The 26,599-nt window shown below is 48.1% G+C and overlaps 2 protein-coding genes across 4 annotated transcripts; one reads left to right on the forward strand and one right to left on the reverse strand.

Moving 5' to 3' along the window:
• The first annotated feature begins 11,998 nt into the window (after positions 1 to 11,998).
• On the forward strand, positions 11,999 to 14,443 carry LOC122376210 (procathepsin L-like). Of its 2 annotated transcripts, none has more exons than XM_043355989.1 (4): positions 11,999 to 12,100; positions 12,543 to 12,683; positions 13,041 to 13,450; positions 13,854 to 14,443. In XM_043355989.1, the coding sequence occupies exons 2-4, from the start codon at positions 12,552 to 12,554 to the stop codon at positions 14,266 to 14,268; spliced, it is 957 nt and encodes a 318-aa protein (XP_043211924.1). In that variant the 5' UTR covers positions 11,999 to 12,100; positions 12,543 to 12,551; the 3' UTR covers positions 14,269 to 14,443. The 2 variants fall into 2 exon arrangements, with proteins under 2 accessions (XP_043211924.1, XP_043211923.1); XM_043355988.1 differs by having other exon boundaries at positions 12,076 to 12,152.
• Positions 14,444 to 18,183: 3,740 nt separating this feature from the next.
• LOC122376211 (serine/threonine-protein phosphatase PP1-beta catalytic subunit-like) lies at positions 18,184 to 25,730 on the reverse strand. Of its 2 annotated transcripts, XM_043355991.1 has the most exons (8): positions 25,659 to 25,730; positions 25,332 to 25,399; positions 21,281 to 21,412; positions 20,743 to 20,973; positions 20,377 to 20,553; positions 19,660 to 19,811; positions 19,178 to 19,312; positions 18,184 to 18,891 (listed from the first exon to the last, which is right to left on the reverse strand). In XM_043355991.1, the coding sequence occupies exons 1-8, from the start codon at positions 25,691 to 25,693 to the stop codon at positions 18,802 to 18,804; spliced, it is 1,020 nt and encodes a 339-aa protein (XP_043211926.1). In that variant the 5' UTR covers positions 25,694 to 25,730; the 3' UTR covers positions 18,184 to 18,801. The 2 variants fall into 2 exon arrangements, with proteins under 2 accessions (XP_043211926.1, XP_043211927.1); XM_043355992.1 differs by lacking the exons at positions 25,332 to 25,399; positions 25,659 to 25,730 and adding an exon at positions 25,024 to 25,149.
• Between the last annotated feature and the right edge of the window lie 869 nt (positions 25,731 to 26,599).

Consider the following 26,599-nt stretch of genomic DNA (forward strand, 5'->3'; position numbering starts at 1 on the left):
TCAGTGAAGTTGGCGTCAGCAACATCAACGAATACAAGTCAGATTCAGAATCGCTTCAAGAGCTCCTTAGTCCCTATTGCTTATATGTCAATAAGCTGTGGGCGTGGAACATCAGCATGACAATATTTTAAAAGTAGCCACTTTTCTAGTCCCTTTTTATCCCTCAAATGAGTGAACGCGCCAAAACTGACCCAAGCGTTCGTCTGATTGTCAAAATAATGGTTGCAGTCGATTCGTCGGATGACGTATCAGTAACTACAAGGTACCTAACCAGCCTTAGCCCTGACTACCCTCGGTCTTGTCTGCATAGGGGAAATGGGGTCAGATGGCGGACCCCTCTCGGGCTTTCCCAATAAGACGCGCAAAAACGAGCATATTGCAACGAAACTTCCAGTGACCTCGAGTTAATGAATTTTACACATACTCTAAAAATTTATTGGCCCTGATTCGAATATGGATGACCTTGGTTCACTTTTTTAGATTTATTTGCTTCCACTTACGAGTGTAGTTTTTAGAGCTGATTTCGAGTTTAGCGCCCGTTTGAACATAAGAAGTTAGTTTTGATAAATGTAAATGGTGGTTATGTAACATGTTACGAAGCTATCGTTGGTGGTTGTCACCCATTCTAGATGGCCGGCGGAAAGTCTGCTGGTCGACCTGATCTGACCCGACCCGATCTACCCCAAATGCATGGAGTCATCATCTTTGTTAAAAACTAACAACGAAATCGTACTCGGGACCCCGATAACAGCTACGGCTCAAAAAGTTCTAGCAGGTCAGGTTTTCCCTACTTTTGGGCGTTGACCTAAACTGACCCGGCCAAGACGTTAAAATTGGACATCATCGGATTTCTCTCATCACGGGCAGCATCCTCGCTTTTCCGCGAAGCTCTACCTCGACCAGGGGCCGAAAGCATACCTTAGCGTTACGTTGGTAAACGTTTTACCTTAGCGACCCGCAAAACACGAATAAGAGCTACAGCGACACAGAAAGCGTATTCGAAAGCGTATTCGATAGCTTCGCCTCAGATATGACTTCGGGTCTATGGCTTGTATACCACAGAGGCCAAACAGCTAAACGGACGGATTTTGCCGAAACATTTGTTCCGTAACAACCTATGATTCAGTGAGTGTGTATGATATTCATGTTATCACCATCGTGTTTGTTTCGTCGAAACACGGCGCATGGCTTACAATTTGAACATAAAAACTTAACTAGAAAACTTGGCATCAGGTAAAGGTCATGTCCTGACCGGAAAACAACCTGCTGCATATGGATCGATCTGTGTTGCTGAGCTGAACACATTCCAGGTGCTGTCATCGCTCTACAGCGTCTCCACCAAAAGTTGTTGTCGAAAATGTGTTAGAGACCTTTGATGACCTAATGACTGACCATTCGAGTCACCACTGGTCATAAGCTGCACCTTGTCTCTGAAATGAGCAAGGTGCCATGGCTACAAAAGTATCTAGCGTTTTTAGCATATTCGTTCAAAGCAGAGGGCATTCGTGCTTTTTCCCATACATATCTTATCATGATTGGTGAGGTCACATATTTGACCTGACTAGTGACTTCACTTCTCAGATGTAAAATCCCAGATTCATGAACTGTTGGCACTTATACTCCCATTCATTACACCACATTTGACTTATAGGAGATAATCTATAGGAATGACAAGATTGCAGTTTTTAGGGGCATTAAAACTAAACTTGACATGACATTGTGACCTGACCTCAGGTGACCTATTGCTTGATTTTCATGCACGATGCAAAAGTGGTGTATAATAAGATATACCGCTCCTTTGGTGGCGCTGCGCGCCGAGGTTTTTCTCAACACACGGAAAAACCGGGAGTGTGGCTAAAAACACCCCTACCCATCAAGACGAAGACCGGAAACCCGACCCCCCCACTCAAAAATCCGTGGCGACGCCCCTGTTTTCAATTAAATGAGTGTTTATTGTGTTGAAAAATGACCTTATGCTAACGATAGGTATAATATGATTAAGCTGAATTGAAATAAGACCAAAAAATCATTAATCATTAACCCGCGCCCTGCTGGGAGGGGGGGGGTGTTTGAACACCCCCTTGTGGTTTTTCGAGAATATCTCAAAAACGGCGGCGCGGAGCGCCGCCGTTTTTGGTACACCTTATTATACATCAATTCTACACATGTTGTGAAAATTTCAGACCAAGGTCATTCAAGGTCAGGTCACCAGGTCACTTGAAGTGACCTCACCTCATAAAAAGTTTCAATGTCTGTCATACCTACACCGAGTGACCGATCGCTTTGAAACTTTTAGCGATTGCTAAGAGCAATAGCATGTACAAAATGTATATCTCAGAATTTTGATATCGATGACCTAAGGTCAGGTCAAATTTGCGACCTCCCCATTATAAGTCAATGGGAGAAAATTGAAATGCGCCTCTTTTGGACGAAAGACATAAACACTTCCAAACACCGAATTACAAGTGGTTTAGACACACTGAAAATGAAAATGGTGTCCGTAACCCTTGTTTATGCCCTGAGGTCATCTTAGGTCACGAATGGTATCTAACAGTTTTTCGCAAATAACTTTTGATAGAGGCATGCTAGAGCAATGAAAACGCCTTAGATGTGTTCAGCTCGACGATACGGATCGACTGATATGCAACATGGCCCTTTCCGGTCAGGTCATGACCTTGACCTGAGGTCAAATTTTCAAGTTGGCCTTTCAAGGTCAAGGTATAGTTCATTCGATGCGTCTTGACGAGAGGAACACGATGCCGGTAAAAGTAAGCTCGTACAGGGCTTGGGTCAAAAGTTATTTCAGAAAAAACTGTTTCCGAAAAAATCGGCTATTTTTGCAGTTTTTGCCCCCTGCAGGCAAAACCGTTGACGTTAGGTCAAATCTGAGAGAATTAATCAGAAAGGGCGTTAATAGGGCTATCGAATGCGCTTTTCCGCGGCGCTGTAGCTCTATTGGTTCCCGAGTTATGCGTTGGCTTCTTGTAAATTTTCGACATTCGACCTGGAAATCGGCGAAATTTTGCCTTCAATGACCTCTGGTGACCTGACCTTTGACCTGACCAAAAATTGACCGAAGTGATTTCGTCATTATTTTTGACGCTCTTTCGAACGCCGCCCCAGTAAACATGCCGACGTCGGCCCGACGTCGGCCGACGTCGGGGTGACGTCGGCATCTCGGCATCGGCATGCCGACGTCGGCCCGACGTCGGTCCAACCTCGGCACGACGTCGGCTGGATGTCGGATATGCCCGCATGTACCGACGTCCAGCCGAGGTCCAGCCGACGTCGGGCCGACGTCGGACCGAGATCAATTGCTGAGGTCCAGCCGACGTCGGGCCGACGTCGGGGCGACGTCGGACCGACATCGGCCGCTGTTTTGACCGTTAAAATAATATAAAATACATGTTTCATGTTTCATAAAGAGCTTCTGTATTCAAAATATCCTCAGGAAACTCAAATCTTCCTCCACGCCGCAACCCCCTGACCCGGACTGGACGGGAAACTTTATCCCATTTGGGATTGCCCGTAAGCCGAGCTCGCCCGCAGCCGGGTGCGGTGAGTGCTTGGGGGCTGCTCGGCCTATCCTTTGGTCAGGCTCAGCCCCGGCAACTCACCAGGGCCGGGCCCAGTTCATATAGAAAGGCCAGTCGGCAAGTGTCACTTTGCCAAAGTGCCACTTATCAAAGGGACACTTTGCGAAACGTTGGTGCAGGTGTGTAAGAGTGGCTATATGAATCCATTGTGGGGTCGCCCTTTCCAATAAGTGTCACGTAACAGCAATGGGACCAGGGACTCAATATGAACTGGACCCAGGGTGCTCGCCATTCGCCAAGAAGACCAATGTCTCCATCCTATCATCCTTCCGGCTCTGAAATGGTCTTGTCAGACCGAAAGGGCATAACCCAACAAAACAAACTAACTACGCTATCTGGCTGCGTGGTGTAGTGGTTAGCGCACTAACCTCGCGTTCAAATGACACTGGGTTCGAATCCCATCGCCGGGGGATGCTTTTGACGTGTTGTCCCAGTAAACATGCCGACGTCGGCGACTGGGGGGCTCGAATCCCGCCGCCGGTTGATATTTTTGGCGCGTTGTCCCAATAAACATGCCGACGTCGGCCCCGTCGGTCCAACGACAAACGATCTCGTCAACCTCGGCAAACGACCTCGGCCCGACGTCGGCTCGACGTCGGCTGGACTTCGGCTGGACGTCGGAACATGCGGGCATATCCGACGTCCAGCCGATGTCGGGCCGAGGTTGAACCGACGTTGGGCCGACGTCGGGCCGAGCCTCGGACGTCGGCATGTTTACTGGGGCCTTCCGCGTATCGCTACGTGGCCCAGGAGCCGAGTTACAAGGGGGGTGTTCAAACACCCCCCCCCCCCCCAGCAGGGCGTGGAAATCCAGGACCCCCAGCCGGGCGCGGGTTAATGATATATCATTAGTGCTATATCATTAAAAATCATTAATGATTTTTGGTCTCATTTCAATTCAGCTTAATCATATTATATCATGAGCATAAGGCCATTTTTCATCACAATAATAGGTATTACTAACGATGCTCAAACATACCATTGCTTACATCCAACGAAATGAGTGTTTTAAAGAAATCAAAATAAAAGATTATCGACTGAACACAAATTCACCAGACTTCAATGGTGGTGTGTAGTGGGAAAGGCAATTCTGGTCCTAATTTTCCTCGCTCGTAGCGCTATTGGTTTGGTCTGCAGAAGGGGTGCCCGTCTTACCTACCCTGACCGACCGTCTTACCCCACTTTCCCCTACATCTAAATAATTATCACTAACAAGAGATTGCGCAAAAAAAAAACGAGCCGTTAAGAACTTCCGACTTTATTTCACTTTCGACTCGTTGGTTTTCGTAGGCTATAATTCTGCAGTAAGCCAGGCTGGCAGTAGGTAGGTGTACTGCGCGTAATGCATTCGCTGTAAGATGAACTTTACGACGCACGACGAAATAACGCAGAAACGTACAGCATTTCATGCTACCTATATAGCTCAGGATAGTAGTTATTTGTCGTATGTGCTCTAGTTGGCAGATCGAAAGATACCTGGGGCATTCCACGATAGATCGTACCACTTTTTTCCAATTTGACACCCTCATCTCTCGGAATTTGACGAGAATTGGTCTCAGGGGTAATCAGGGCCCAGGGGCTCTGAATCCACCTGCAACAATTTCAGGCTTATCAGATAAGTGTTTTTTGAGTTATGGTGTATAACATTTTTTGGATCTTGCTTTGCAGCGCTAAGTTTGGCGGGCTGTAACTCTAAGACGGATTATTCAAATGCCAAATGTTATATAACATTGAACTTGCAATGAAACAGAGATTAATATGTATTTGTGAAATTTCGAAAAATACGCTATTTTTGATATATGACATATCGAGTTTTCTTTCATTTGTATTTTTTGGACTTAAGGACCAATTTTTTTTGAATTTTTATTTCTTTAAAAAATATTTGGCTCATTGTTAACAAATATGCAAAAAATTAGGAAGGTGTTCTTTCTATACATGTATTTATTTTACGTCACGATAACGGTTTCGAATAGTGATTTCGGGAGGGGAGCTTACAAATGGCGTGGTAAAGCTGCCTAGTGACATCACGGGTTACTGAAATTTCAATTGAAGTCTGAGTCATCTGAAAAAGCGAAAAGAGGGTTCATCCAACCCTCTTTCCTATAAGCGCGAGGGTGAAAAAGGCTGTTTGGTTCTGACATTGTTTTGGACGCCAACGACCATAGCTGTCCGAGATGAAAGTTACAGGACTCATACATGGTGTCCTCCAGAGGTCTCACAACTTGTATATCTGGGAATTTTTAAGGTTACGTGAGGTCAGGTCGGTCACGTGACATCACTGTTATAAGTCAATGGGGAAATATGAAAACTGTTATTTTGGCGCCGAGAATGATCTAAAACTATCCCACGTACATGGTATCGTGATTTCATGCACTTCTTGCAAAGTCCAATGCTTTTCTTTTGCATTGGTAATGTAACGCAGATGCGTTACATTTTTTTCATCTTTCATGCTGAACTGCAAGCTGTGCCACAAGCTGAAACACGGCCATCTGCGAGCGCCGCACAGACACGGTCAGCCGGCTAAATCGGCTGTGATACCCTCTCTCCGTCCCAGCTGGCGTCCACACAGACGGCGCAGTCGGCTCTGACAAACAGGGGTCCTCTATAGATGACCACCCCACTTCATGAGAACCCGGATCTGAAGCCAACAAATAGCATACCGAAACGCGCCATTCAGCCAGCCTCGAGCCATTAATCAGTTTAGCCTTTGGAAAACAAGACTCTGTCCCACGCTCGGCACCCCGCCAGAGAACAAGGAGAGGGGAGTGCAGACCGGCCCTGATTTGAACCAAAACAAGAAAGGGGAGCGGGGACCGACCCGGTTTGTACGAAAACAGGATGAAATGGAACTCGGTCGCCAACGACAAAATATAGGACATCTGGCCGGAGCTGACTTCAAAACAAGGGGGAGCGGAGGGCCAGCCCCGCCACCTGGCGCCCCAGACGCCGTGATCGCCGGCGGCGAATTCCACCCGACCGCTGCGTGAAAGGGTGTGACTGCCATGGCCGGGGGTGCTGAACTTCAGCAAATCACGAACGTTTGAAGGCGGAGCCAAACGCGCTTTCTGGGAATGGAGGACGAAGATTGGACAAGGAGATGCTGCCCGGCCCTCTGAAGTATGACGTCATCAAAAGTATAAGTTGATGAAACGGAACTGGAACGCTCTCTCTGGCACTCCCTCGGACGACGCATTCGACGCCGCTCTTCGCTCTCGGCGGACATCTGACATCGTGGACAGCCCACGAGACACCAGCGGCTGGCATCACGGCGCCGGCGGCGGCTCCGGCCGCCTGGCCGGGCGCTGGACGGACACGGCCATCATGTCAGCGACTCCATCTCAAGTAAGGTCATGGTGATCACGGGCACGCACCTAGTCCCTAAATCCTTCAAATAATCACCCCCCCCCCCCTTTGTTACTGCTATGTGAGCCACATTATGTTTCCTTTTTTTTTTTTGGTGTCGTTGCGCAATAATTTAGGCCATTCAGTTTAGATAGTTCAGTTTATTTGAGAACCTTCAGTCTAGGTAGCTTAATTTAACAATCCGATTTCGGTCAATTATTTAACTATGGGCGTGGTGCGAGACGCGTGCCGACGTGGAGTGGACCCTCGTCCGGCGCCCCGGGGTGATTAAGGCGCCATTCAGTTTAGGTAATTCAATTTATTTTGAGAACCTTCAGTCTAGGTAGCCTGATTTAACAATCCGATTTCGGCCAATTATTTAACTATGGGCGTGGTGCGAGACGCGTGCCGACGTGGAGTGAACCCTCGTCTGGTGCTCCGTGGTGATCAAGACGGACGGAGGGGATTATGTACCATGGTGAGTCGGAAAGGGGCTAGGCGACTTTGTACCGCACCGCGCAGCGTGTGAGGCTCACTTGCAGGACGGCCTGGTCATTGGTCACGGAACGTTCTTTTCTAAGTTTGACATGTACAGGATTTTAAAGCATTGTGTCTGGAAAATGTCAATAAATGGGACTTGTACATATTGTAATACGAGTGTAAGGAGTGGTGAAAGGAAAGGACCGGAGAGTAAAATGTCACAGACCATATGCCATCTACACAGCCGGAGAGGAAGTCGTTGCGGGAGAGGAAGTGGTTTCGAGGTATCCAATTCGCCATAGTATTTGGTAACAGAACAGTTCTTCTTCTCGTCTGCCTGGTTCTCAAGGGACATCCGAATCCGATAGGGCCCTGGTAGTTTATCGAGCCCGTGGGGCCCCATCCCGCTCAAGGTGGGTGGAGCCGGCCGGCGCGGCCGTCAGTGATTGGCTCAGTGGTTTGGTAGTACAGCGTACGGGACGACCAGAACTATACACGTTTCGGAGACCACGGGAGTGGCCAGGCTGGCCTCAAACATCTGAACCGATTCCCCCCCCCCCCCTTTGTTGTCGTCTGGTCAGTGCTGGCCGGTTATTTCCTGCCTTAAGAAAACGCGGCGCCTGCACAGGAGCTGTTTATCCTCCTGTCCTAAGACCAACGCAGTGCCCGCACAGGAGCTGTTTATCCTCCTGTCTAACAAACGTGGCGCCCGCACAGGCGCTGCTTATCCTCCTGTCCTAAGACCAACGCAGCGCCCGCACAGGAGCTGTTCATCCTCCTGTCTAACAAACGGGGCGCCCGCACAGGCGCTGCTTATCCTCCTGTCCTAAGACCAACGCAGCGCCTGCACAGGAGCTGTTTATCCTCCTGTCTGACAAACGTGGCGCCCGCACAGGCGCTGCTTATCCTCCTGTCCTAAGACCAACGCAGCGCCCGCACAGGAGCTGTTCATCCTCCTGCCTAACAGCGCCCGCACAGGCGCTGTTTATCCTCCTGTTCTAAGACCAACACAGCGCCCGCACAGGAGCTGTTTACCCTCCTGTCTAACAAACGTGGCGCCCGCACAGGCGCTGCTTATCCTCCTGTCCTAAGACCAACGCAGCGCCCGCACAGGAGCTGTTCATCCTCCTGTCTAACAAACGTGGCGCCCGCACAGGCGTTGCTTATCCTCCTGTCCTAAGACCAACGCAGCGCCCGCACAGGAGCTGTCTATCCTCCTGCCTAACAAACGTGGCGCCCGCACAGGAGCTGCTTATTGTCGTCTGGTCAGCACTGGCCGGGTCATACGTTCCCATTTTCCAACCCAGAACGGCCTCAACTAAGGGATTTCCGCTCAGCCTGGTCCGCACTGGTCGGTGGCTCAACTTTGAAAAAAAGGGGTGACGGTGGAGGACGAGAACGAGAATGATGAGTTGTTAGTTCCAGCTAGAGTCTCAGTAAATCATCCTCACTAAAGTCAGCCCACACCTAAGATGAATAAGGAACTCAGGGGGGATAGATGATGCACGTCTCGCCCCTGTGCGTGGAAAGTCCACCGACGCGGCTACGGGTTAGGAGGGAGATGAGAAGCGAGTGAAATGGAAGAAGACTGTACACGTAGAGGAATCGGATTTACTGAATGAAGTTCAGCTCGGATAGACCCCACTTAATAGTAGGCCTCGCTTGGGTAAGCCCTGGATACGTGCAATAAGTCGCGAAGTGAAGAGAAAGGGTGAGAGCGAATTGAGGATCGATTATATTGAGGATGAGTGCATAGCCGACGAAGGCTAATCCGTTCGGTTGCCGGCGCGGGCCCCATAAAGCCGTGGCTATACGGAGACGATGCAGGCAGCCCGGAGGGACCTAGTGACCCCGCCCGGTTTTAAAAGATAGGTTAGGTCCGCTATCGGTCCATTGAGTGATCAGCGCAGGATGACATTCGATAAGCGACGTAGGTAGTTTCGGAGATGTTTAGGACCCCAGGCGTCCCAGCGAGGAGACGTATGCCGCCGGTTAAGTAATGTCCCGCGAAGAAACGTGTGATGCTGCAGGACGGGGGTGAACATTAAATACCAAAGCATGCGAGTCGGGTGATCGCGGTAAGTCGGTACTGGCCACCCCGCTGTCAGTCGATTTACTCCGGCCGTGCAGCGGTCATTTCGGTTAGGTCTGTGACGACAGCTTAACTACCAGCAACGGATAGATAGGGCTTCGGGCACCTATAACGCTGGTAGTCGTGGATTGTGTGAAGCCAACGGAGGCTAACCCGTTCGGTCGCCGGTGCTGTTTCAAAAGCCGTGGCTATACGGAGACGATGCAGGCAGCCCGGACGGACCTAGTTACCCAGCCCGGTTTCAAAGTTTAGATAAGCCCACCGCGGGCCGTGGTACGCTTAGTTTTCGTTTTCTTATAGGCAATTTGGCATAACTGGTAGTCATGGATTCGTGTAAAGCCGACGAACGACTAATCCCTTTCGGTCGCCGGGGGCTGGCCCGAAAACCGCGGCTATACGGAGACGACGCAGGCAGCCCGGACGGACCTTATAGTTACCCAGCCCCGGTCTCAAATTTCAAATAAGTCCCCCGCGGAAACCGGACTACACAATGTCCTGCGAGCCGTAGTCTCGGAACCGCTGGCCGAAGGACATTTATGTTTTTGTGTAGGTAGTTCGACATGGTGATGGGATGGACCGCAATAAGTCACGTAACGCGAGGGTCGAGTGCCGAAATCTGTGGTGGGTCGTATCACTAATTGTGTAGCGTGAGCATTATGAAGCGTTTGTCTGATGTACGGAACATTGTGGTTATGAAGGGATAACGGTTAAATGAAATTTAAGGCCAATGACTCGATAACGACTTTGTGTGCGCCCTAGCACCACCGGGGGAAGTTAGGAAAAAGAGGGAGGGATCGGAGACGGCTAACTCTGATTATTTTGAGGTATGACTGGACGTATGACAGGAGTGAGAGGGGATGGACAAGTGAAAGTGTGATTGTCGTGTATATCCGGTGGGAGATAGCCCTCAGCTAGGACGGGTGCCGTTGTTAAGAGTGGGAGAGCAGTTGAGTTGAGTTAATTTCTTAATTCAATGTGATCAGGGACAATTGGTTATCACTTATCACTCATCCCATCCCTCAACCCTAGCCTATGTGTTTCCGATGATTGATCGCCCCGGAAAGATAGAGTCAGAGTCGGAACGGGTTCGCGAGGGGCTGGTTACAGAGAAGGGCTTCTAGGAGCGCACCGACGGAGCTTTCTTGATCTCTACCAGAAGACACTGCCCGGTTCGCCCCGCAACGTCGCGAAACCCCGCTACAGTAACCTTGCGTGACGTCATTTATGACGTCACTAGGGTCGTACGAGTTTTTCGTCAATAACTCCCGATCAAATGGAGCTAGAGAGTCGGAAAAGCCACCAATGGACTCGGGGAGACCTTCCGAATCGAATGATATACCATATGATACCCTTTGCCCAGCTTCGTGACCTGAGGGGCTCTGACCTGACCTTGATCCGAGGTCAACTGCTTAAGTTGACCTCACCCAAGCAAAAAGTATACCATTCGATGCACCTGAGCTAGGCGAACACAATGATGCCAAAATCGCGGCTCTGCGGCCATTTTTTGCGAAGTTATTTACTAAAAACCGAGCCCGTAACTTCAGTCACTTGACCTGACCTCAGACGCTACTGGTTAAATTGAGACCTTAAAGTCGGGTACCAATCGCTGCGACTTGTTGCGGCACACACGCTCGTTTTTTTCCGCGAGGCTCTAGCTCTATTAGAAGCGAAACGGCGTGCTGGCCCTGGGGTCGTATCAACCCCTCCGAAACCCATTTTGTTTGCGGGAAAATGAGGATTTTATGGAAAGAACACCTTTCTAATTTTTTGCATGTCGATTTGCAATGACATGAAGTTTATTTTGAAAAAAAATAAAAATTTGAAAAATTTTGGTCCCAAAGGTCATTAGAGGCAAATGAAAAAAGATTAAGGTTTTTGCTCAACAATGAAAATTTTTCTTTGAAATTTTCAAATGGTAATATTAATTTTTGATTCATCGCAAGTTTAGTGTTGTCTACTGTTTGTTGGTAGCTTAACCCGTTCTTGAGTTATAGGCCATCAAACTCACCGTTACAAACCGAAGTTAAAAAAAATGTAATGCAATATAACTCAAAAAGTTTTGATCTGAGAAGTCTGATATTTTGCCAGGCGTCTTTGGGGCCTATGATTACCCCTAGGACGGATTTTCATTAAAATCTGAGAGATGAGGGTGACGGGCCTGGTACGATCTATCGTGGAATGCCCCACCTATAAATTACCATTTTGAATCCTTTTCCTTTAATCTGAAGCGTGCTTATTTATTTAGAGGAAGATGATAAGATAAGAAAGGAAGAGGATGAGCGATTGACAAACGTGCAGTACAAGTCCATGACAAATATACCGGTTACTATAAGTATCGACAATGCGACGTTCAGAAAAGTCAAAAATAGTCTCACAGCAAAGCTGCAGTTACTCCATGAGTCGACACTCTTCGGCGTCCACTCCCTAGCTCGTGATGTTTCCGTCGCCCAAGGGACGCAGCTGACGCCGACCCAGGCGATAAGAACTTCACAGTCATGCCTGGCCCCCGTGTCGCTAGACGTCTTCTACAGTATAAAACGGTCGGCAGAAAATCGGGTTCGTCACTTGTCCGTCTACCAGGTCATCCCAGGTAAGTTCGAGCTACTTGAAACATCATCCAACCAGTCCAGCCAGAGTTTCTGGTATGTTGTTACGACCGTCAGAGGCCTTGCTTTGCGCTGCAAGCAAAGCGGTCTGTAATCACCTCGAATTAGGATGAGTTGTTTTCAATCGTTGGATCTCAAATCGTTTTGTTCGCTCGTGTTTTGATAGACGGGCAGAAAGTTGACTTCATTTTAACGAGTAAAGAGGGTAAGCACAAGCTGCTTTGGGAAACATCTGAATAGGCTTATTGGTCGTGACATGAAAATCATGGTTTCAAATGGAAACGTTTTGGGACGTTCTTCAATTTCAATTTCAAGGTTTTCTGCCAACCTGAATCCAAGCATCCCAGTAGCTAACTAAAATACCAAATGACATGTACCTACCTACTGTTATGGGCGGCTCAGCTAGAAATCTGGCCATTTTTCCAGTCGTCCACCATGCGCGCCGCCGTGCTCGTGCTGCTCGTTGGAGCCGCCTCGTCCTTCGTGGAGCAGTCCGAGTGGAACAACTTCAAGCTGAAGCATGCCAAGTCCTACGCCAACCCCATCGAGGAGTTCTACAGGATGAAGGTAAGCATCCGACGTTAGCGGTAACGGTTAGTCTGCGAACATCTGGTATTACATACAAATGTGTGGAAATTGGATTCTTTATAACATCGCAAAATGAGCCAATATTATTCTTTATAACATCGCAAAATGAGAGCTTTCAAATCGCCACTGTCTAAAAATCTGTTGTTACAACAGCACTAAGAACCAAACATACCTGTAGGTAGCTGCTTCATTTTTAACTAGCTACGCGTATAGAATCTACACCGAGTGTCAATGCACACATAGCGGTGCCATGAAGCCCATTGTTGGTTCTCCCGAAGAGTACTCGCGTTGTTCCCTTACATACACACCGCGCTGACGAGTTGTTTCGCCTCGCAGGTGTACGCCGACAACAAGGCCTACATCGAGCAGCACATGAAGGAGCACGCCGAGGGCAAGCACACCTTCACCGTGGCGCTCAACAAGTTCGCCGACCTGACCACCGAGGAGTGGAGCCGCCAGTACAAGGGCCTCAAGATGGGCAGCACCACTCCCCACAAGACCCACCAGGTGACCGGCAAGGCTCTGCCGAGCAGCCAGGACTGGCGTCAGTACGGTGCCGTGACCCCTGTCAAGGACCAGGGCCAGTGCGGCTCGTGCTGGTCGTTCTCTGCCACCGGTGCCCTGGAGGGTGCCTGGGCCCTGGCCGGCAACACGCTGACCTCGGTGAGCGAGCAGCAGGTGGTCGACTGCTCGTGGGCCTACGGCAACCAGGGCTGCAACGGCGGCTGGATGGACCAGGCCTTCGAGTGAGTTCTTACGGCCGATTATCTATTGGAGAAGTACAACTTTGGCTGTGTAATTATTGAAGTTGTAAAAGAGAACACAATATGGCATTTTGGTCGACACATTTTTGATCAACTTGTACAATAAAAAGTGCATGCCTCGATGATGAAGTCCATTCATCATCACTATTTTTTAGAAAGGAATGTGGGCCTCATTACAGGTACATACCATCTATTGTTGGAACCATTGAATCCAAATCGTATCGCAATATTTTTACGAGTAAAACAAAGCATTCTTCTTACGCACGCCATGGCTGGTAGTCAGAGGAATCCAATGTCTTGATTCCACAATTAGTAAATCGTTACAAGTAAGTTCCCTGAAGTCAGCAGAATCCCCGTGTTTTACTCTGAATGCTGTCCCCTTCAGGTACATCAAGGATAACGGCGGCATCCAGACGGAGGCTTCCTACCCGTACACGGCCACCGATGGCACATGCAAGGCGTCGCCGCCGTACGCCTCCACCGTGGCCGGATACACGGACGTCGCCAGCAGCGACGAGGACGCGCTGGCCGACGCCGTCGCCAACGTCGGCCCCGTGGCCGTGGCCATCGACGCCTCGCACATCTCGTTCCAGTTCTACTCGGGCGGCATCTACAACGAGTCGCGCTGCTTCCACTACCTGCTCGACCACGGCGTGCTGGCGGTCGGCTACGGTGACGGCTACTGGCTCGTCAAGAACTCGTGGGGCACCGGCTGGGGCGACAGCGGCTACATCAAGATGACCCGCGACGGCAGCAACCAGTGCGGCATCGCCACCCAGGCCTCCTACCCGTCCGTCTAGACTCTGGCTAGTCGGCTTGTCACAGTCTTGGTCAATATTTGGCTGTATGTCCATTGTCCATGTCTGAACTACTGTCTGAACGTCCTTTCTTTTCTGGTCCACCGGCCTACGTGTCGGCTCACTGGTCGCTGAGCTGATTCTGGTTAACGTCTGGTCAAATAAACGCCCTACTAAGTAACATCGTGTCATCAAAAAGGATATCAGAGTCCCTAGGATCAGAGTCCCTACTGTTAACTATTAACTCGCGCCGTGCTGGTAGCCCGAGTTTTCCGTGCCGTGCTGGGGCTGGGGGGTCTAACTAGGCTCCTGGGCCACATAGCGACACGCGGTAAGCGGCAATCGAAAGAGTGTCAAAATAATGAAGAAAATACATTGGTCATTTTTTGGGTCAAGTCAAAGGTCAGGTCGCCAAAGGTCATCATCATAGATCAAATTTTGCCTATTTCAACAATTTTCGAAAACCCGGCACCTAGCTCGGGAACCAATAGAGCTACAGCGTCGCGAAAAAGCGCATTCGATAGTCCTTTTACGCTCTGTCTGGATTATGCCCTCAGATTTGACCTCAGGGCAACGGTTTGGCCTCCAGAGGTCAATTTTCTCCCATTGACTTATAACGGAGAGGTCCCAAAGTTGGCCTGACCTTAGGTCACAGCTATCGAAATCCCGAGATATACATTTTATGCATATTGTTATTCTTATCAATCGCTGAAAGCTTCAAAGCGATCGTTCAATCGGTGTAGCTAGTTATAGCAAAAATTAATCTTTTTCTGAGGTAACGTCACTTAACGTTACTTGGTGACCAGATCTTGAATGATCCGGGTCTGAAATTCGTTTTTGAGATATTCGCGAAAAACCTAATGGGGGGGGGGGGCATAAAAACACTCCCCCCAGCACGGCGCGGGTTAAGCAGTTTTATTCGCTGATAGATCCACCGGATGTTGCGACATCAGCTCAAAAACTAATTCAGTGCCAACTGCCAGGACGAATGCTAAATAGTAAATAAGTACTATTGAGCGCAGAATCCGCGCTCATACCGCGACCGAAGCGGGGCAGGCCTGGTGTATCAGAGAGTGTACCGACTAGTGTGATGCGGAACAGTATCCCATTTAGTCGGCTGCTGTCTGGTGAGCTTGGGCCAGCCGCCGCACGGAAGGCCGATAATTGCTCAAAGCCGGCGGGTGCACACAGGGAGTTGGTCACTGTTTCCGTACCGAGTGGGGAGGGAAGCCGGGGACGGTGAGCGATTCATGCGGTCGCAGCCTGCGTGGAGTTGGTGCGGCAGTGTGTATATTGGGATTATTTCTCGGGATTCAAAGCGAAGTTTTGGGTTTGTTTGAAGCTCTTTGATCACACTTTCCACTTGAACCACTTTCCCCTTCCTGCTCACAACGGTGCATCCACCGTCTGGCAGTTGTCAGAGCAACACCTCTGCCGCCTGCTTGACAGAGTGACCTCGATCAAAAAGCAAGACGAGCCTTCCCTTGTCAAAATCACTGAGGTGTGCCATCGCGCTCACGTCTAGCCGCACACACTCCACGCGGGCTGCGGCTGCATACTGAATGGCTCTCCTTCCCCGGCTTTCCTCCCCACTCGGAACAGAAACAGCCAGGTCATGTCATCGCGTGACCCTCAAAGGATAATGTTCCGCATTACACTAATCGGTACACTCTCTGACACACCAGGCCTGCCCCGCCTCGGACCCTGTATGAGCGCGGATTTTGCGCCCAATAGTACGTCATCGGCTAAAAAAATGACCTGAAAGTTATGAAACACAAAAAGTCAATGAAGGTCATCAAGGGTCAATGGCCTTGACCTGACCTTAACCTTCCAGGCGGTGGGGGGGGGGGCATTTTTTTGCCCCCCCCCCTTTAGTTTTTTCGATATATCTCGAGAACCGCTGCGCCGATCGTCACCAAACTTTCAGTACCCTCCCGGGAGTAGCTAGCGCACATGGTGACCAAAAATTTTTCCAAAGGCTATGATAGGTAGGCGGCTAATGACGTCAGAGTGACGTCATTTTTGCAATTTTCGACCCAAACAAAGGTTTCGCGGGAAGAGCTGTCAGGCCTACAGCTTTACAGATACAGAAAAATGATTCAGACATAAAAGGTGTGGAATCTAGAGGGCGACAAAACTGTTATTTCGGTTTTTCGATTTTTTTGGATTTTGACCCCCAAAAATCAAAACATAGATTTTTTGAAAATAATAGCCGAAAAATCCAAAAAGTTTTTGAATTTCGAAAAAACCGGAAAATATGTGATAGTCCCTACCGCCTTCTATCAACATACCAAATTTGAGATCAATACCTCTTTTTTTGGCCAAGTTATAGCGAAAAAACTTCAAAATTGATTACGTCAAATTTTCAAACTCAATTTTTAGCAATTCTAGACCTCGTAGCGCAAAACGAAGACCACCATTAGACTCCCCGTGACGAGCTGCATCGAATCGATACCCATTTTATGCAAAAATATCAACTTTGAAATTTGACCTTTTTTGACCTGACCTTGACCTGACCTCCACCAGAAAGTGACCTAAACCGTACCTATGGTCTTATAACCAATACCATTGAGTTGGAAACGAAAAACTGGCCATAAAACATGCATCGCACAACCTTAGTAAAGTTGGGTTCATGTGGTGACCCTTGGTGACCTTTGGTGACCTGACCTGTGACCTGACCTGGTATGACCAGTGACCTCTAATAGCAACATATGTACTAGACAACTGACGCCTTATCGCTGATTTTCGAGAAAATGCGTTTTACTCGGTGTTATAGCACTTTCCCTAGAAGCCCCGTGAACGGTGAAACATTTTATCTTTGACCTGACCTGTGACGTCATCGGTGACCCCGAGGTCAATGAAATTTGGTTTCATTCGACAAATTTGACAGGGCTATCGAACGCCGTTTGAATTTTCCGGATCCGTCCAGTAGTTTCGGAGATACGAGGGGGGGGGCAAAAATGCCCCCCCCCACCGCGCGGAAGGTGGCTGGTAGGCCCACCGCCTGCCGGGTTAATGTGACATTCACAAATCACAGCCATCTCAGTCCATGAACAAGTACTTCACATATTGACACTTTTAATGACAAAAAAGGCAAATAATTATAAAATGGGTGCTGACATTCGTCAAACCACTGTTCTGGCCTGACATGATATTGATAAAGAGGTCACAGGTCAAAGGCCATTTGAGTCAGGGCCATGACATTTCTGGGATATATTTATACTTATTAATACGGTAAGGGGGGGGGGGGCTGAAAGTTCCTTCACTATCAGTGCCTTTTTACGCGAGCTATTTACGAAAATCGAGGGCTATCACCATCATATCAATTTGTTCATTTTGTGAATATCAATCGACTGATTGATCACATGACCTTTCGGGTTGGGTCATGACCTCAACCTTGCGAAAAAATTAAAGATGCTTCCCATGAAAGCACCTTTTATATATTTTAACGCTATTCGGAGATAGAAACCGTGGAATGTTACCAAAATAAAATAAAATAAAATAAACGCACGAGCGCATCAATGAACATTTCAAGAGAGCACCGTTTACGTGAAACGTGGCTATCTCCGTTTTGAATTCTGGGGACAAATGGCGTTGGTGTAAAGTAGAACACCCCGCACTTGTCATGAAAGGATAATAGATGAATCCTCTCCCTAATATAGTTCTGTTCGTTTGCGAGCGATTATTTGCAAAAAAAAAACAGACTTAAGAATTTGACCAGACTCAAAATGGGTACTTTCCAAAAAAGTTACTGGATGTAAAATGAAATAACTTCGTTATCATTTTTAACCACCATCCCAACACCACTTGTCACATTTGACTGTTATGTCTGGGAGCCGAGTTGGAAAAAATCTCTGAGCGCTGATCGAAATTTTGCAATGAGTGCCAGTAGAGCATAGGTTAAGGGACAGTCTTCGCTTCATATTATATATTTATTCGCATGCCGCGGATACACACATGCCGTTCACTAAGCACAGGTCAGGACTGAACACGGTATAATCGACGTGCCGCCCTTCTGAGTCGGCAGCAATCACCAGGGCGGAGGCGAGACCGACCCGCTCCCGCCCCGCGAAACTCGGCCACATCCGACGAGTCCTTGACTGGGCGTCCTGCTAAAGCTCTGATGATCATGACGTTGGGCCGGCGACCCAAGCGGCGACGGAAGCGATCTGCCGAGCACCCGCTCGCCCCGCCGTCTCCTTCCGCTAGTGATGATGATGCTAATAAATCTCTGAACGCGCTCTGATTGCGCCTGGACTCAAGCAAGAAGCCAATCAAAATAACGCCAGCAAACACGCACGCACGCGGGGCCACGGTCGAGACACCTGCTGACCAGTTCCACCACACTGGCTGCGCGCCCGCGTGCCTTCCACAGCACGCTGTCAAACGGTTCCTCCTCTGCGCGCGCAGTATGTGAGCAGTGTCGTCACCTCTGTAGCCGGTGCCCTGTGGCCGCCCTTACCGTTGGTACGTCCACGGCAGGGGCGGTCCACGGTGGGCAGACACAGCGCCACCGCGCAGCTGCCGCCACCTGCACTATTTTCGCTTCGGGGCCTGCTTCGGAGGAGTGGCGTTCGCCATTCCAGCGTACTGGTACAGCGTCTTCTTTTCAGACGGCTTCAGAATCTGGCGAGCAAAACAAGATACTATCAGTCAAAGGTGCTATTGACACAATTCTACAACCATAACTAGGCAGGTACAGATACATTGCGAGGTATCATTGTTTAACTATAGCAGTCTACTCCATTCTATTCTCCATAGTCTACTCCATTTTACAACCTCATGTAGTTCATTCAATGAAGTGATTCTGAATATACAGTTTTCATTTGCAAGTCATTAATCCTAGCACACTTTTCAACCAAAGCTGTGCCAGAATAACATGTACAGAGCTAAACCCTGTTCGACTGCGCACCTGGAAGGAGCACATGAGCGTCTCGTCGACGGACATCATGCCGCCGGCGTTGTCGAACTCGCCGCAGTAGTTGGGCGCCGAGAAGAGCGTCACCAACTGCCGCTTGGCGAAAAACTCGTACCCGTCCTCCACCACCTGAGGCCAGCGAGGGCGATAGGCAAGACGGTAACATCACGTAAAAACGTCCTGTGCAGATGATGCAAATAAAATAATGAAAATAAACAAGGTCGCAAACGGCACACACCTTACAAATATCTTCAAAAACATGAATTTATAAATGAAAGGAAGCTAGTCAATGGATTGTGTACTATGAGCTTTATTTATCTCTTTTCCATAAACCGATAGCTTTTCCTGCAGCCGCATTGTATTTGTGCGTGAAAAGCATGTGAAATGTCCTAAAATCATAGCCCATCCGAGCGACTTTGATTGAAGCTGTTTGCGGCTAATGACTTTGCCTTTAGTCCGGATGCGGCTCGACGGACCTGGTGGGCGCGACAGATGAGATCCAGGTCGTGTCGGTTCAGAAACTTGGAGACCACGTCTGCGCCGAACGTGAACGACACCCCTCTGTCGTTTTCGCCCCAGCCCTGGACGTCCTTGTCGGGGTCTGACCACAGCAGGTCGCACAGCAGACCTGTGGGAACAGACAAGGGGTAAGATTGAGAGCAGGCAAGGACGGGATGGGTAAGGCTGGGCCATTGATGAGATATTGGGTTGGTGTATTGACAGTTTTTGGCGACATTGAGCTCAGGCCTGCCACCTAGCTTTCCGCTAGCTTACGACAATTCTCTCGCTAGATGGCAGGCCTGATCCCAATGTCGCGGATCCCTGAGCTAATTTCCATCTCATCCATGGCTGGGCGATCTACAGCAACTTTGTGGGTACAGGGACGGGATGGGTAGGGCTGAGCAGCTGCACACACTTTGTCCAACTAAAAGGGAAAAATGTTCACTCACTGATTTCATTCACTCAGTTCTCATTCCATTTCAATGATGACATCTCTTCTACGATGCAAAAACAATGAATCATAAAGGCTACATCGATTATCAAACTTAGCAAAGTGACTAGGATATTTTAGCATCTTTCGGTACGATCTGTTGATAAACTGTCGGTGGCCCCTCCCCATGACCTGTGTCAGGCAGGTCAGTGGGTCGGCACCTACTATTTATTGGTAATTGTCGGTCGCCCCTCCAACTGACCTGTGTCGGGCACGTCGGTGGGCCTCATAATGCGCCGGATCTGCTCCATGTTCTGCAGGTCGGGCGACAGGCCGCCGTGGCAGCAGAAGATCTTCTCGTCGATGATGGCCGCGATCGGCAGACAGTTAAAACAGTCGGTGAACGTCTTCCACAGTTTGATGTTGTATCGCCGCTTGCCTGGGTTGTGAGAGAACAGATTGTTAGAATACTGCCACATACATATCAGAGGACTTAGCAGTCTGAATCTGAAACAGTTCCGCACTGACGTGCCCACCTCGTTTCAATCTGAATTACATAGGTATTATCCTAAAACCAACAAATGACATAACAAAGCACCAAACAGAGAAGTAATAAAAAGTCCCTTACATTCATCGTAGAAGCCGTATATTCTGTTGATGCTGGCGCACTCGTGGTTTCCGCGCAGAAGGAAGAAGTTCTCGGGGTATTTGATCTTGTAGGCCAGCAAGAGGCAGATGGTTTCTAGCGACTGCTTCCCTCGGTCGACGTAGTCTCCCAGGAAGAGGTAGTTCGCCTCCGGTGGGAAGCCGCCGTACTCAAACAGTCGCAGGAGGTCCGTGTACTGGCCGTGGATGTCGCCTGCGCGGGGAGGGGAGAGGTCAGAATAATTACAGCAGATGAGAGGGGGGGGGGGGTCAGGCTAGAACTGTAACAGGTCCGTGCACTGATTGCGTACGTCACTTGAAAGAAGAGAAGAGATAGTCCCGAGCTGCACAAACGCAGCTGAAGTTTGTAGATGGTTAATGGTTTATCGTTGAAAGGCAAACAAGTAATTTTGAGAAGTTAAGCCTTGGGTGAGTCTATTCATCACGCTAAATTGCAATGAGATATCAATTTACAATTCTAGTAAAGCCATTTCCCATTTAATGTTCTGTGGTGTACTTACCACATATCTTCAGCGGAGCTTCCAGCTCGAGAAGAATCGGCTGCTGAAGGAAGATTTCTCGGGACTTGAGACAGAGACCACGAACCTCCATCTCGGACATTTGGACAGACTTCCCGGGTCGACATCCTCGCACTGTAAACAGACGGGACGGCGGCAGAGAGCGACTCAGCTGACAGTGTCCCAAAATGTGCTGATTTGGGTGGGAAATGACATCCAAATAAAAATCAATTTGCACTGTAATTCGTATATTTTAAGAGCAATTTTCCACTCCAATTTTTACCGAAAAAAGCATTTATATGGATGTTCGTTTTAAATGCTACATTTTATCACACTCGTATATACGTATATGCCACTGATCCCTTTTCAACTCTTTTTGGCCCGTAGCTGACTGGCAATTTTCCACTCTTATTCCGCTTTTTAGAGAAAGTTTGTCCTCTGACGCCCAAGCCAAAATACAACTTAAGGACGCTGCCGGTCAGCATTTAAACCTCGCCCGGGCGGGGGGGGGGGTCGATGCGACCCCCCTAAGGTTTTTCGAAAATAGCGTAAAAACGGCGGCGCAAATTTGGCACAGCCTATGGGGCAACCTTTTTACATATGGCCTGAAAATTTCAGGTCCGGGTGACCTTGGGTCAGGTAACCAGGTCAGAAAAACCGGTACAAGGTCATGGTCAAATTTCAATTTTCTTTTTGCACCTGTCCAACTCACAGTTTTGGACTGATTTCCTTCAAACTTTCAGGATGTGCTAAATTCACCGAGTTGTATGACATATAGTTCAGGTTTTTTATGTCACTGACCTGAGGTCAGTTAGAGGTCATTACGTCGTAATGTTAAGCCTATGGGAAATTACTAAATTCGGAAAATACTGGAGATATCTGCTTCGTTCTATCACTTTTGTGCTTTGAAACCACAGTATTTAACAGCAGGTCACTTGGTGCTTCTTTGTTTGGTGTACAGGGTGTCCCATAAGTTCCTTCTCACCTAAATTTTTCTTTAAGAGGCTCTCTTATTTAAAGCCACGCTTAATTTATTTTGTAACTGAGCTTTTGGGGTTGCCATGGCAACTGTGAATGTGCTCCACGGTAACTAATTCGTCTAGACAAAATATTTTTTGCCAGAGAGTTCACTTCCTTTGGAGACGGCTTACGCCGCAACATAGAGGTGTCTGATACGGGAACGTCTCGGTATTTAGATCGCACTGGGCCATTCACGACGGTTGAGGGTGATTGAGGCCATCCAGTATGTAGCCAATGTCTGTCGCTAACTGGACGCACAGTCAACAAGTGACGCCGATGATTTGTCGGGAGTCAATCGCTGCAAGTTTATGCTCTTTTTTTGTCAGCTTTCACGAGTGAGCCATGTGGCCAAAACTGTGTGGCGCCAAAATGGCCGTCAAAAAGGTCTTAGCGTTAGAAAGTTGGTAAAAAGGCTTTTCAGGATGTATTACCAGCTGTCTAAGAGTATCATTTCGGGGTACCTAACTCAAGGTGACTTAAGCTCTACTTACCGGAGGGCTCAAAACAGTCAAAAACGTCTTAAAATGGCCAAACATGTGTTTCGTTATGCCTGAGGCTAAAAAACTGGAGGGTCGATGACATCAATGTGGTCATCTGGACTACCTAGTCCGTGCTCGAGATAAAACACCCGTCCAAACCCCAAAACGGTCCCATATGGGCGACGGAAAAGGCCTTTGTGTCATCCAGCTTTATTCCTATGCAAAAGGCCAGGGTCACGGTAATGTGGGGTAATATGCGTCCAGACACTGATCACGTTGCGAATGAAGCTCTAGAAACAGTCTTGGGACGCAGAATGCTTCTCCAAGAAGATCTAGGAGGAGTTTCAGCTTTCTAGCTTAACTTGAACCGCAAGTATGACCACATTTTTTTAGTAGAAAATGGCATCCGGGAGGTCGTAGGCCCATCTTCAAGCAAGACAGTGCATCAGTGCAGGGGTCAAGCAAAGCATAAAAGCAGTGCCAGGAGACTGTGATAGGCGTGTGTGGCAAGATCACATCCCAGGCAACTCATCGGATCCAAATTTCATAAAAATGTGTTGGGAATATTGAAATCGAGGCTCGTCGAAGCGAAGCGATGTTCCAGCATTGAGGAGCTCACGGCGCATGCCAAGTCAGTCTGGGCTAACTTCAAGCCTGCTATGCTGCCTAACATGCCGGTTGGCATGTCGCAGCATGTATTCATGTGTTTGCTTATGAAATGGGGAGCACATTGAGGGGTTATAAACATATCAAAACGCAATGTACTATGTTTTACATGCAAACAAAAGGTGAGAACGAACTTATGGGACACCCTGTACTTATCCATGGGTCAGGTCAAATGAGGTCAACTGAGGTCAAATGACGTTTTTGCCAATAACATGGCACAAAATAACGCTAGAGCTTAAAAAATGGTGTCATTGTGTTCCTGGTGATCAGCCGAATCGAATGATATGCGATATGATGCAATTTGGTTAACTTGAACATAATGAATTAATTAAAGTTTACTTAAAAATTAAGAAAAACTTTAAGTACACTTGAGCAAGCAAAAAAGTATATCATTTGATGCGCCTTGACGTGCTGAGTTCACTGGTGCTTTTTTTCTCTAGCTTATTTAGATCAAAAGTTATAAGCAAAAAACGTTTGACCTGTTTTTAGTGAAATTTTTACATTTATACCCCCCAAAAAACCCTAAATATCGACATAGAGCAACCAAATTTGCACAGGGGCGAGAACTCCAGGGGGCCCACCTACCTACCAAATTTGGGCCGCGTTCGATGTCTCCTCGGACGAAGAACATTCTACGCAGAATATTCTATTTTGCGTTCGATGAAGCACATAATCGGACGACGAGACCGGCCATTTTGTGCGCCACTTACACAATGTGCGTCAGTTTCGAAAAAGGCTAAAGTTTACGTTTCCATAGAAACTGCGCACAAATGTCAACAACTTCTGCAAACAGCTGCTGCGCCGCTTTTGAAATACGCGCCATCATCGCCTCTCTGCCCACCGTAGTACGCTCAAAAGATTCTGCGCGGACGGCAAAGATTCTACGTGACGTCACGTAGAATCTTTGCCGTCCGTGCGACATCGAACGGCATTTTGGGCCCGGACGGCATAGAATCTTCATCGTCCGGGAGACATCGAACGCGGGGTTGGTGTTACTAGGTGACATAGGAGACAATCGAGAGGGGGGGTCGCATCGACCCACCCTGCCAGGCCGTTATGAAAAATGCCCTGCCAAGGCGAGGGTTAATTAGACAACTCATCCTGAATTCATTGGTGGGCATTTCGACTCAATAGCTTGTTACATGGAAAGCGCTTGACAATAAATCATAGTCCTTACGATGAATGAATGAAAAGTTCTGAGCCTCCAGACATCTATGGCTACTACACATAATCCAAGCTGGCAACTGGCGAGAGAGGTCCACGCTAGACCCAGGAGGACCGTGCCGCCATCTACCTGGGGCACGCTAAACTTTCGATCCAAATTATCACCAGTGAACCGGGCGCGGGCAAGGTGGGGTGGTGGGTCCGTGTTATCATTTGCAACAAGCACTGCTTAGCAGGGCACCTGGGCCCATAGCCACCCATTCATCCATTCGGACAAAATTTCTAAAAAAAAGCATTGTTTTCTACAAAAATGGCGCATCACTTACAAAACAAAAGATTCAATTTGATCAACCTATAAAGCATGCCTTTGCAAATTCAACATATTTTTACAGCAGACTATGAGTGAAAAGGTCTAACCTTCCAGGAGTCTCGATATGAGACTGTCGACGTTCAGCTCAAATTCTGGCTGAGACATCTCCCGCACCCGCGCTTATTTGTATTGCAGAAGGAAAAGAACGCGGAAACGCAAACACGGCAAGGTCATGTATAACATGCTCGTCAATATAGCAGCAGTTTGATATTGGCAATTCTGCTGCTTGCAATCAGACATTCGCATTTGACAACCTTAGCCAAGGCCCAAGACCTGAGCCAGGTCACCAGGTCACCTGACTGAGCCTGAAGTCACCATGCTTAAGTTAGAATGTTAGACAAAATCGCATACTTACGTTGAAAGGACTGCTGTTTTTTGTCTGGATGGTCCAATGGTCCCAGTAATTCATCACTTATAAAATGGCTGCCAAAGGCGAAAACGCTCAGGTGACCTCTGGAGGCCACTGCGTTTATTATTTTCGAAATAGCTGATTTGATCACATACTGTGAATCGATTGGTGGGTCTTGATCACCCAAAAATGTATTTTAAGGTCCAAAGCAGCTGATATACGGTCGGCCAAGTAGTTACTTATTTACAAAATTGCTGCAACAGACAAACTCGTCAAGCTGACCTTTCTAGAGTACAGAGGTCATTTAATGTCACTGTGTCCAGAACAACTTACATATTCATATATTTTCGAATCGAACGGTGGTACATTTTGTCTCCGTCGGCTTGAAAGTTCCTGAATAAAAGGATGAATGCAATCGTAGCAGTTGATATGTAACGGAAGTTAGCCCACATTCAGCCCACATTCGGCCCAGCCCAGATTGGGGCTGCCAAATCTAGGGGAAAATCTAGAAATCTAGGGAAAAATCTAAAAACCGTTTTACGCCTAAACGGCTGGACGAAACTGAAAAATAAGACCACCATTTGAAAGATCTCTTCACCCCAGACCTAATGATATGGTTAAACACCGGATCAATTTAACCAAAAGCATGATTTAACCAGGATGAAAATTTTCGGTCAATGGGGCGGCCCCTACGATTTTCTTCAAAATCGGCATGGTGATACTACAGGCCCAGATGACCAATCTGGCTGAAGAAACCCCTATGGGCATTGAAATCTATGGGGTAAAAACGCCCTTGGAAAGTTTTACCCACGCATTTCTGGCAAGACTATCGCACGCATCCCCCCAATATGGGTATCATATGAAAGCCCATGAAAACCCAAACAAAATGGTGGGGTAAAATTTCCCCATTACCCCATCCAGGGTAAAGTTTACCCAAGATGAAAATTTTCGGTCAATGGGGCGGCCCCTACGATTTTCTTCAAAATCGGCATGGTGATACTACAGGCCCAGATGACCAATCTGGCTGAAGAAACCCCTATGGGCATTGAAATCTATGGGGTAAAAACGCCCTTGGAAAGTTTTACCCACGCATTTCTGGCAAGACTATCGCACGCATCCCCCCAATATGGGTATCATATGAAAGCCCATGAAAACCCAAACAAAACGGTGGGGTAAAATTTCCCCATTACCCAATCCAGGGTAAAGTTTACCCAAGATGAAAATTTTCGGTCAATGGGGCGGCCCCTACGATTTTCTTCAAAATCGGCATGGTG

This window comes from Amphibalanus amphitrite, unplaced genomic scaffold (assembly GCF_019059575.1).
Source record: "Amphibalanus amphitrite isolate SeventyFive unplaced genomic scaffold, NRLGWU_Aamphi_draft 002053F_arrow, whole genome shotgun sequence".
Lineage (NCBI taxonomy): Eukaryota > Metazoa > Arthropoda > Thecostraca > Balanomorpha > Balanidae > Amphibalanus > Amphibalanus amphitrite.

Bases quoted from the DNA above. Each gene is read 5' to 3' on its own strand.
- LOC122376210 (XM_043355989.1), top strand. From the start codon at position 12,552: ATGCGCGCCGCCGTGCTCGTGCTGCTCGTTGGAGCCGCCTCGTCCTTC. The intron at 12,684-13,040 runs GTAAGCATCCGA...TTCGCCTCGCAG, and splicing joins AGGAGTTCTACAGGATGAAG to GTGTACGCCGACAACAAGGC. The intron at 13,451-13,853 runs GTGAGTTCTTAC...TGTCCCCTTCAG, and splicing joins TGGATGGACCAGGCCTTCGA to GTACATCAAGGATAACGGCG.
- LOC122376211 (XM_043355991.1), bottom strand. From the start codon at position 25,693: ATGTACCACCGTTCGATTCGAAAATATATGAATAT. The intron at 20,974-21,280 runs GTAAGTACACCA...CTCCCCGCGCAG, and splicing joins AGCTCCGCTGAAGATATGTG to GCGACATCCACGGCCAGTAC. The intron at 20,554-20,742 runs GTAAGGGACTTT...CTCACAACCCAG, and splicing joins ATACGGCTTCTACGATGAAT to GCAAGCGGCGATACAACATC.